The sequence below is a fragment of the Lycium ferocissimum genome, chromosome 1 (assembly GCF_029784015.1).
Source record: "Lycium ferocissimum isolate CSIRO_LF1 chromosome 1, AGI_CSIRO_Lferr_CH_V1, whole genome shotgun sequence".
In the NCBI taxonomy this organism is placed as follows: Eukaryota; Viridiplantae; Streptophyta; class Magnoliopsida; order Solanales; family Solanaceae; genus Lycium; species Lycium ferocissimum.
This window is the reverse complement of record NC_081342.1, coordinates 1,148,105-1,159,731: the sequence shown is the minus strand read 5'-3', so window position 1 is coordinate 1,159,731 and position 11,627 is coordinate 1,148,105. Positions and strand designations below refer to the sequence as shown.

General features: G+C 33.6%; 1 protein-coding gene across 1 annotated transcript; it reads right to left on the bottom strand.

The window, feature by feature from the left end:
- Positions 1 to 574: 574 nt before the first annotated feature.
- On the bottom strand, positions 575 to 4,587 carry LOC132047669 (transcription termination factor MTERF15, mitochondrial). The gene is made up of 3 exons (XM_059438706.1): positions 4,466 to 4,587; positions 1,178 to 2,783; positions 575 to 640 (listed from the first exon to the last, which is right to left on the bottom strand). Exon 2 carries the CDS (start codon positions 2,641 to 2,643, stop codon positions 1,252 to 1,254), a length of 1,392 nt encoding a protein of 463 aa, XP_059294689.1. The 5' UTR covers positions 2,644 to 2,783; positions 4,466 to 4,587; the 3' UTR covers positions 575 to 640; positions 1,178 to 1,251.
- Positions 4,588 to 11,627: the final 7,040 nt, after the last annotated feature.

The following is an 11,627-nucleotide window of genomic DNA, read 5'->3' as shown; positions in this document are numbered from 1 at the left end:
GGAGATGCCACCATTTGAAAAAAGCATTCTCCAAACAAACTTATGGAACGTTAATTCGGAGACTGAAAAATAAAGGTTGCAACCACGTTGAGAATCGCAGTGATGACTTGTACTTTCGGATGATCAAATAGAAGGTTGGTCCATGTTTTCTTGGATGTTTCACTTGTCATCAAAAGGTTAATAAATTCAGCAGTAACATAATCAACTCCTCGGATCTTTTCTTAGCAATTGTGTAGCCTCCTTTTCCCTCTTTCATATTATCAACCAACTAGGACTGTCCGGGAGGAGTACAGATAAAAGATGGATGAATAGTCCTAATCCTGTTTGTTCCATAGTTCAGCACAAATAAGCAAGCCAGTGTGGCCATTGGTGGCAGCGCTAGTGACAACACCGAAATAGGTAGGACTGTCAAATAGGCGGGTAGGGCTGAATTTGTGCGGGTACGGTTTTAGCCCATATTTACCAGCCTAAATTCAGTCCAACCTCTCCGTTTGACACCATTAGCAAACCTACTGCTCCTTTTTTGGTGGCAATACTGAGGGAAGAAGAGAAAGGTTTATTGGCCTTCATTCCTATCAAGGTTTATTGGCCTTCATTCCTATCATGCGCATCCCGATCCCTCTTTCAGCTGCAGCAAAAACTGGGACAAGAAGAACAAAAACATTAATAATGGAATGAGAACGCAAAAAGGAAGGAACAAAGTCAGAGCTAATCCTTTTAATGAAGAAGAGCAGTTAACTTTTCGCAGCTAATCCTTTTTAAATAAAGTACTTTTCGCAGCTAATCCTTGTACAAATTATGTTTTCTTCTGTGGTAAACTAAAATAAATAAAGGTGGTTGAAAAAGAAAATGTTAACTACTAATTGAAAAAAAGTGTAAAAAGAGCAGCCTCACTGATGCTAAAATGAGTTGTAGAAAGCAAAATATTAGTGTATGTTCTCAAAATTAGGCATCTTCAGTTTCTATATTTGATGTAAAAGTCATGCCATATATTCCACTTAAACTTGGAACTGAATGATAGATATGATAAGTACATAGGCCTGTCAAAATTCCAGTTATTTATTTATTTATTTATTTTTTTTTTTTTTTGAGAAAGAAAAATTCCAAGTTTTTAAGACCATAGAACTAAAAACATTGGAAACAAGGAAAAGTATATGAATAAGGATGAGAAACGTACCTTGGAAAAGGATCTTCCAAGAGAATGCTACAAAGATGTATGTTCAGGTAGAATATAGAGAAAAGATTCAGAACTCAAGCCAACGAATCCATATACGACTTAATGTTCATAATATCTTCTGTGGACTTTGGATTATTTTGTGGTTTGAAAAGCTTCCACATTCCCACTGGATGTCGACTTCTCACTTCATCATTTCTTGCAAATCTTCCATATATTGCTTCACACTCTGGATACGGCTTGACATATAGATTATAAAATTTCAATCTACTAGGTTTAATCAACTCCCTTAACCCCACTTCATCACCAAGTCCTCCTATTGATCTTAAGTAGTCAATTACCTTGAATCTCGGTAGAATATGTTTCTCGAAGTTCACCCCAAGGTACTCCGGAACTTCAATAAGACAATGAATATCAACTTTCATCACGTTAACTAAAAACTGAATCTTCCTCTCAACATCTTCGATGTGATAAAGTATCACTCTCGGCTCTTTCCATAACACGGAATAAGCATCCCTTAAGGTTAACCCGTGATTACGTAAACAATCAACCCTTAGTTTCACCTCATACCCAGCCTTAAAAAACCCCTCACGGAAAATATCCTTCTTAATAATTTCCCTACATTTCAAACTTTTAAGCAACTCCAAACACCGCGATAACTCCCCAACTTCCAGTGCAAGAATTCCAGGATCTTTAAGAACCTGTTTCTTAACCATCTCCGTATTAAAACCCAAAACTTTAAATTCATCGAGCAACTGCTTAACCTTACTTTGAAACCCAAAGGTCAAAATACCTGGATAGACATTGAGAATGCTATCGAATTCAACTCTGCCAATCCCAAAGGCATTAATGACGAATTCAAAAGTGTCATGAATCTTGATTGCAGACATCGTAGTTACCATGGGACATGTCTCTAAAACCTTATTTAGAGTAATATTAGTAATTCCTAAATCCTTCAGGCATTTAAGAGACCCTAGAACACAATCATAATCTAATTCAAACTTCACCGAAACCTCCAGAATATTCCGAATAGCCAAAGAGGATAAATAGGATTTGGACCCCTCTTCTAATCCTTGGATGCCTCCTTCCCATTTCTTTATAGCATCATATTCTAGAACCCTGGGACAACTACTTATCATGGACACTAGGAATTCTTGAGATGGTTTCAAGGATAATAGAACCTTAAGGGATTTTTCAATTTTGGCAGGGTCTAGATTTAGTAAACGACGATTCCTCTCGAGAAAATCAGGAAGTTCTAGAGCTGGAAAACCATATTTTGTGAGAAGACTCGACACTGCAATGAGATTTCTTTGGGGGGATTTTTGTTGGAATTGCAGAGGATATTTAAATTGGGATATTCGTTTTACAGCTGTTGTGTTAGTGCAAAAATAGCGGAGATTTGGATTTGGAATTATTGTAGTGGGACTGGAAAATGACGTGAACAAGGATTTGAGAATCCTAATGTTCATAGTTGGTCATAGTTTCAGCTGGTTAATAAGTTTTAATAGGCGTCTGATCAATAATGCGCATTCAAACACTGGATTGCTGGCCTGGGGCACGACTAAGATGGATGAGCAGCTGCTTATGTCCTATCGACAACACTCAAAATCTGAAAAAATTGACACGACACATTAATACAAAGGGTTTAAGTTGCATGCACTGACAATCTTTTGAAAAAGAAAGAAACAATTTTCTGAAAAGGGCATATACTGATAGTAAAAAGATTTTTTACACTATCAGTGAATTTTAATCTATGCTAGCAGATTAACCATTGGCTCAACACCACCCCCAACTCAGAATAGACAGTATAGCACTCAACACACATCTAGGAATTGAATAAGCCAAAATATTGAAATAATGGCATCTTCAAGGCTTATTGCCTCTTCAATCAATAGCAGATAAGTGAAAAGGTTTCTTCTTTTCCTTTTCTATCACATATATACATACATATCTGGACCGTTTTTACTACTTAAATCTAGGGGTGTCAAACAGGTGGGTTGCCCCGAAACTGTGCAGGTTAAAATGGGGCTAAATCAACCCGCAAGGGTGGCTCAGTTGGTTGAGCATGGGGCTTTCATAATGGAGGTCTCAGATTCGAAACCCCCTGCCTACGATAGTAGGGGATTTGCCTTTTGGGTCGAGCTCGTTGCACATGGCTTGCCTAGTGCAGGTTATCTCTCCGTGTGATTTGCGGGCTATTGTACAGAGAGGGCTTACCCCCGTGTGCACCCAAAGGGTAGCGGCTGGGGGTTCCCTTGTCATAAAAAAAAAATGGGGCTAAATCAATCAATGTGTGTGTCATAACCTACCTAAAATTTAGTTTGGCTAAAATGGGCGAGTCAAGATTGGCTAAACGATGGATCATAACCCAACCCACCTAGCTTGACCCAAATTTCTCCTGTTTTTTTCCTCGAACTAATTAAACTGTTCTATCATAATGTAACTTTGAGAAAAACTAGCAGCATAACCAACAAGGGTTGTGGTGTAGTGGCTGGTACTACTCCATCCTTAACTAAGAAGTCTCGAGTTCGAGCCCCTTGGGTACGGAGTCACCATTGTTAGGGAGTGCTTTTCCCCCCAATGTGGGACTACCCGGCACGAATCCGGATTTAGTCGGGCCCCAATACGGGTACCGGACACCGGATGGGAAACAAAAAAAAAAAAAAAAAAAAAACTAGCAGCATAACCTTCAGAAAGCTAAATCCACAAAAATATACAATGGGAAGGAAAATAAAGAAATGAATTGCAAAACCCATTGCCACAAAGTTTAAATCTTTCCTAATTTAAGAGACTCAGCATAACATTCAGATAACTAAATCAAAAAAATTCAACAAGGGGAAGGAAAATACAGAAATAAATTTCAAGAACCAAAGCCACAAAGTCTGAATCTTTACTAATTCAATGACTCAATATAACCTTGACAAAGCTAAATCAACAAAAATCAACAGGGGGAAGGAAAATAAAGAAATAAATTACAGGACCCATTGCCACAAATTTTAAGTCTTTACTAATTCAATGACTCAATATAATCTTCAGAAAGCTAAATTCACAAAAATCAACAAGAGGAAGGAAAATAAAGAAACAATTGCAAGACCCATTGCTACAAAGTTTGAATCTTTACTAATTCAAATGACTATAACCTTCAGTAAGCTAAATCAACAAATGGAAGGAAAAAAAATTATAAGACCCATTGTCATAAAGTTTGAATCTTTACTAATTCAAGTGACTTAATCAAATTGCAAAAAAAAAAAAAAAAAAAAAAGGGAATTGAGTATCGTTTATAAGAATTACCTGAAATCAGGAGATTTTGAGGGAACAATCCAGGAATAGCGCTAACAGTGTACAATGAAGCTTGTGAAGGAAAGGGTTTTCTCAAAAGGATAAAAAATGACATTTGATGAAAGAGCTAAAAAATATTATCCGTCATAAATTTAGGTTAAAAATATCTATTTCGTTATTATATTTTTTAAATATATTTTTTTCTTAACGGAAATTCTCTAAATAACTTGATTTTATTTTTAAAAGAGTTTCATTTAAACTCAATTCAACTAAATAAAAAAATCATATGCGATCAACTTATTTTTAGTCTCACATCCGAGTCACTATTAGGCGGAGAGCGAGATAATTCATATGAGTTTTTTATTTAATTGGATTGGGTTTAAATTGAGCGAATTTAAAAATTAAATCGGATTATTTTGAGGATTTACGTTAAGACAGTTGTATAATTTTATATATCCAACTTGAAAATGGCTATTTATGCCACTGTCATAGGGTATTTTTGAAATGACTCATTTACGCCATTTAATGAATGGCTTCATTTATGCCACTCATTTTTGACTCATTTATGCCATTTTTACAAAATGACTCATCCATGTCATTTTTTATTTTTTATAATACCAAAAGGTTTGATTAGGTCAGTTAAAAATATTTTTAAATACCATAATTAATAAAATATCGATCCTACCTTACCCACCCACAACCTTGGAGGCCACTATGGTATTGAGTTTAATGAAATATGGCATGGATGAGTCATTTTTATTCGTCGTCTAAATGAGTCAAACTATTGAAAAAAAAAAAAAAAGTGATGGCGTAAAGACATTTTTTTTGAGAAAATGAACAAACTATTGACGTGATTTAAAGTGTAAAATGCATATTTTAAATGCGTTTTAATGACAGAAGGGGTATTGTTGACCCAAATTTATAATGAAGAATATTTTTAATCTTTTTTTTTTTTAAAGTTAAGGAGTATTTTTGACCCTTTTTCGTTTTTCAAAAGGTTTGATACAGGTAAATGTATTTGTCCATATATAATTTTTTTCTTACCTAACTTTTAATACTATTTGAGTTTTTTTTTTAAAATTTTTTCGTCGTCTATCTCAAAAAAAAGTAGGCCAACCAAGACATTTTTTTGAGAAATTGAACCTTTGGTGATTTTAAGTATAAAATGCATTCTTAATTGCGTTTTACCCTTCTGCTTCAAATTGCTCTTTAGAAGTGTGGCACGATAATCAATCTCTCCGCCTCGGGAGTTGGGTTGAGGCCAGTCCTCAACTTTGAAAAAAGGAACTAAAAATATTTTTCATTATAAATTTGGGTCAATAATACTTCTCCCGTCATTAACATTTTCAAATATACAATTGTCTTAACGTAAATCCTCAAAATAATCCGATTTTCTTTTTAAATTCGCTCAATTTAAATCCGATTCCAATTAAATAAAAATCCCATATGGGTTAACCACTGTTGTGCCTAGTGGCTCCAGATGTGGGACTCGGGAACAAATTGGTCGCATATGAGTTTTTTATGTAGTTGGATCGAGTTTAAATGGAGCAGGTTTAAAAATGAATCGGATTATTTTGGGGAATTTCCGTAAAGACAGTGGTATATTTGAAAACTTTAATAACGGGAGGGATAATTTTGATCCAAATTTATAAGGAAGGATATTTTTAGCCATTTTCCCAATGTAGAGGGACATTTGGCGGTGGTCTTTAATTTTTGCTCCTCAAATTGCTGGTCTTTAATTTTTACACTTCGCCTAAAATACTTCGAAATTCTGGATTCGAACCTCGGCTTAGTCATAAAAATAAAATAAAATAAAAATTCGGAAGACAAGAGTTCGCGAAAAGTTCACCTTATGCGGTAGACTTTGCCTTGAGGCATCACTAAAAATGTTCCTCTACGTTGAGGAAAGGGCTAAAAATATCCTTCCTTATAAATTTGGGTCAAAAATATCCCTCCCATTATTAAAGTTTTCAAATATACCACTGTTTTAATGAAAATTCCCCAAAATAATCCGATTTCATTTTTAAACTCGATCCAACTACATAAAAAATCATATGCGACCAACTTGTTCCTGAGTCTCAGATCTAGAGCCACTAGACACAGGAGCGGGTAATCCATATGGATTTTTTAATTAATTGGGTCGCGTTTAAATTGAGCGAATTTAAAAATAAAATTAGATTATTTTGAGGATTTACGTTAAGACAGTTATATATTTGAAAATTTTAATGATGAAAGGGGTATTGTTGACCCAAATTTGTAATGAAAAATATTTTTAGTCCTTTTTTTTAAAGTTGAGGGATATTTTTGACCCTTTTCCCTTTTTCAAAAGGTTTGATACAGTTAAAAGTAGGGCTGTTCATGGTTTTGGTTAAAACCAAAACCAAATTAAAAATTTAACCAAACCGAATAAAAAAATCGACATTTGGTTTGGTTTGGTTTGATTTGTTTAAATTTTAAAAATCGATAATATTTGGTTTGGTTATGGTTCTATTAAAAAATAACCGAACCAAACCGATAAATTATATACATAAATTTTATAATTATTTATATGTATAATATTAGTTTTTCATAAATAATTATAAATATTTTATACCTTTTAATCATTAATTTGATTTTTGATCTACTTATTTCACATGATTGTTTAAGACCCATATTTTTAAGAATATGTCCAAGCCCATGTCTTTAAGTCTTTTAACTCTTTAAGTGTTAAGTATAAATCAAAAAAGTTTAGAGTCTAATGTCTTTAACTTAAATTTTTAGCTTTTCTTTGTAGCCATTTGATTTTAGGTTGTTTCTTCTTTTCTTTTTTTTCAAATTTATACCTTTTCTTTTTTCTTGTCCTGTTGTGGGTCCTAAACTATTTTTCATATGAAAAGGCGGAGGTTGTAGATTTGAAGATTCATATTTTTCATCAAAGCATTTCTTTGCAACTCAAACACATGGTAATGCCCTAATACTTCTTCCGTGGGTAATCCTCGTAAAAAGCGAGAAAGAAAACTCCTTGTAGTCGAGACCCTGGCCTTGGGGATAATGATAGAAAAACATCTCAAGTTTGAGATCATTACACAAAGTTTTTTTAATAAAATGGGAGAATTGAGGGCAAAATGCAAGTACTGCTACAAAGTTTGGGATCATTATACAATTTTTTTTATTTCATATATTTTAATTTTAATTTTAGGTAGTCTTTATGTTTAATTAATATGTATGTTTGTAACAACAACTAAAAGCTCTTATGCTCTACTTTATTTCCAGGTATGTGTATTAAGATCACAAAAATGTGCAGCCACTACTAAGTTAGTTTTTAGCTCTATATGTAATAGTTTAACAACTTTGGGTAACTTGAGTACTACACTATCACTAATAAAAATGAGATGATGTATGTTCCACCTTAAACTATAAATAGAAGTTATCGTTTGAACAAAAAAAAACATATGTTTTTTTCAACTTTTTAATGTTTTACTGATAAGCCTCATGGTTGCTAGTCATAAACCGAAATATCGAACCAAACCGACAATAACCAAACCGGTGGTTATTATTTTATTTGGTTTGGTTATGGTTTTAGACATTTAAAAACCGACTAAATTGGTTTGGTTATAGTTTTAATCAATAACCGACTCAAACCGAACCATGAACACCCCTAATTAAAAGTATTTCTACATATATAATTTTTTTTCTTACCTAACTTTTAATACTATTTGAGTTATATTTTTCGTCGTCTATCTCAAAAAAAAAAAAAAAAAAAAAGTAGGGCAACCAAGACTTTTTTTTTGTTTGAGAAATTGAAGGTTTGGTGATTTTAAGTATAAAAAGCATTCCTTAAATGCGTTTTACCCTTCCGCTTACACAACCTCTGTTTCACTCTAACCCACATTTTATAATTTTTTAGATGCAAATAAAGAGAAAAACAGATATATATATTTTTTTATAATAAATATATATATATAATACTTATATATATATTCTTAAATTTAATTAATTTATTTTTTTTTCGCCTTAAAGGCCTCAACCCAACTCCTGAGGCGGGCGAGTCAAAAGAGACTGGTTATTGAGCCTCACTTCTAAAGAGCAATTTGCACGATTGACCTTCTTTGGCGATGGTCTTTGATTTTTGACCCTCAAATTGTTGGTCTTTAATTTTTATCCTTCGCCTAAAATACTCCGAGATTCTGGGTTCGAATCTCAGCTTAGTCATAAAAATAAAATAAAAATTCGCAAGACAAGACTTCGCGAACTACTAAAAGACATTTATACGAACCTGATGTTACAAAATCACATACGAAAAGTTGTTTTGTAAAAGGTGGAAACAACTAATACTGCAAAGAAATTCCTACTGCATATATTTATGCATCAATAAAGTTATAGCTATAACTACAATAAGTAATCTTAAAGAGAGGGAGGAAACACCTGTAAAATTGAAAAACAAGAAAGTTTGAGACTGTAAAACCTTATTTCAAGCTATTTAAGAGCAGCTAGACCTTTCGCTGATGAAACAAAGTGATATTAGTGAAGCATTTGATTTCCACATGCATATTGAAAGAGTGGTTCGTGCTTTATTGCCAAAAAGGAACACTAAACCTGTATTCAGACTAATAACTTCTGAAAATCTTATTAAAGATATGCTAACCAACTTTTCATTCCTAAATATGCTTACTACGGTAGGCTTTAGCATGGGATCAAAGAAGAACTAAAGGACTGTATTGTTTTAACTTTCTGAGTTACTTAATACATTATTTGTAAGTTTCGAATCCCGATTGACACCAGTTTTTATTTTGCATTGCATCACTTTGAGATGTCCACTAGAATTTCTTCATTTATCTCACTTGGAGATCTATTTTCAATTTCAATAGGAGTTTCTTATTTTAACTGCTGAATATACACTGCAGACTGGTGTCAATCGGGATTTTGAGGGTGATGAGCTGCTGGTGAAGTATTTTTGAATTGTCCTTAGCTTTTTTAGAATTGGGTTCTAATCTTAAATACTTTTCACTCAATTTCCTTTTGGCAGGAAAATGGCTATACAATAGCAATTTCAAGATGGATTACGACAGTGGTAGTTGCACTGAATAACTTAAGATACCAATGACTTATCTACCATAACTAACAGAAAGATTGGAGAGGGGGAGGTTTGGTTCTGTTTACAGGGTAACAACACTTGTGGCATGAGCAATTTTGTACAAGAAAAACACTAATTTATCACCGAAAGCACAGATCATATGAAATCTAGATGATTGTCAGAAGCTTCCTAGTCCTCATAGGAGTTAATTGTTTAGTTCCAGTATACAAGTTGTATGATAAACACTGACAGATAAAGCTTAACTTTGTAAAATCAAAGGAGACTTATAAGATAACAACGGGAAGAAGTGTGGGAATAGAGGGAAATGGCCTTTTGGTGCATGAACCTGTAGGTATTGAAAGATTCTTAGAATTTATCAAAAACATGCAGTAGGTGTTTCTACTATAGTCTTGTGAACCAGAATGCCTCATACATTTCCTAATGCATTCCTTGTTTAATTGACAGAGCCCAAATCATGGGATGATTTTCAAAATTCAAGGAAGATTAACTGTACCTTATCTGGAGCATCACTTTTACCTTAATGGGAGTATCTTTTTTTCAAGTGCAGCGTGTATTCATTGTCCAAAATTATATGCCCATTTGTTTTTTGAAGTTGGCTTTGTAAATTATATTTGCGTTTTCAGGGAAAAAATTCAACTCTTCCCATCCTCAATGACTTCTATCACATGTATTTGAGATTTTGTATATGTTGTTATTTACAACGCAATAACAATTAGAATGTTATTAAAAGTGGTTTACAATTATTTACAAACAATTTAGCTAAATTGGAAAATCAAATAAACCATGTTGTGCACGGGTATACCCTGCTAGTTTACAAATAAAAGAAAATCATTACAAGAGAAGGACAAAAACACCGACTTCATTGTAGCCTTCCAGTCAAAATTAGTCTTTTGGTGGAAAGTGAACAGTACAAAAAGAAAAGGTCAATACCTAAAAGGATTTACAAGAACTTAATCTCTCGAGTTACGTTTTGACCACACTTTTGAATGACCTTTTGCCAAAAAGTGACTTACTAATTCAAAGTTGATGTAATCTTAAAGATTACACCGTTTTAGACAAGTTTCTTTTAGTGCAACTTTTTTATAATGGAGAGTGACAGGTCAGCTAGCTCACATTTTGATAATTTCTTAGGGGATTTATTAGTACATTTTTTATCGGCTTAAATATCAAATATTTCCCAGTAATTATGAAGCACAAATGATAATTTCTTACATTATCAAATTTGTACTTAGAGCTTCTTTCTGCTCTAAATAGTGTGTGCTTATCTAGAGCTTTTCACGGTCAAATTCAAAAGTTCTTGATGGCAAGATTGACATTCTTTTTAAGCCAAAGTCATATATGGATCTCTGAACTTATCCTGATTTTTCATTTAGACCCCTTAATTGAAACGTAAATCATCTGGACCCTCGAACATAAGATAAAATGTGTCATTTGAACCCCTCGTGCCAGCTGGGCACACGCGTGCAGTTCACTTGCAGTGACATAGAAAAATAAACCAGTGACATGGAAAAATAGACCAGTGACATGTAAGCCATGTCAACAAAAAAAATTAATTTAAGAAAAATTAATTTTAAAATCTATTTAAATAATTTAAAAAAATCTGAAAAACCCAACCCATCCTCTCCGATAGCCCACTTCGCCGCCGCTTCAAAATCTATTTAAATAATTAAAAAATGGTGCCGTTTTTTGTCGGAGATTTATTTAAATAGATTTTGAAGTGGAGTAGCGGCGGAGGCGGCGGCGGCAGTGGCGATGGCGGAGGCAGTGGCGGCGGCGAAGTGGGCTATCGGAGAGGATGGGTTGGGTTTTTCAATTTTTTTTAATTATTTAAATAGATTTTAAAATAGAGTTTTTGTTAAAATTAATTTTTAATGATTAAAAATTAAAAAAAAAAAAAAAAAATTTGGTAACTCACGCTATTTAAAGCAACGCATGCACGCGTGTGCCCAAATTTCGGGCACGAGGGGTTCAAATGGCACATTTTATCTTATGTTCGGGGTCCAGATTGTCAACTTTTCAGTTAAGGGATCTAAATGAAAAATCAGGATAAGTTCAGGGATCCATATATGACTTTGGCCTTCTTTTTAGTTGTAATTGACT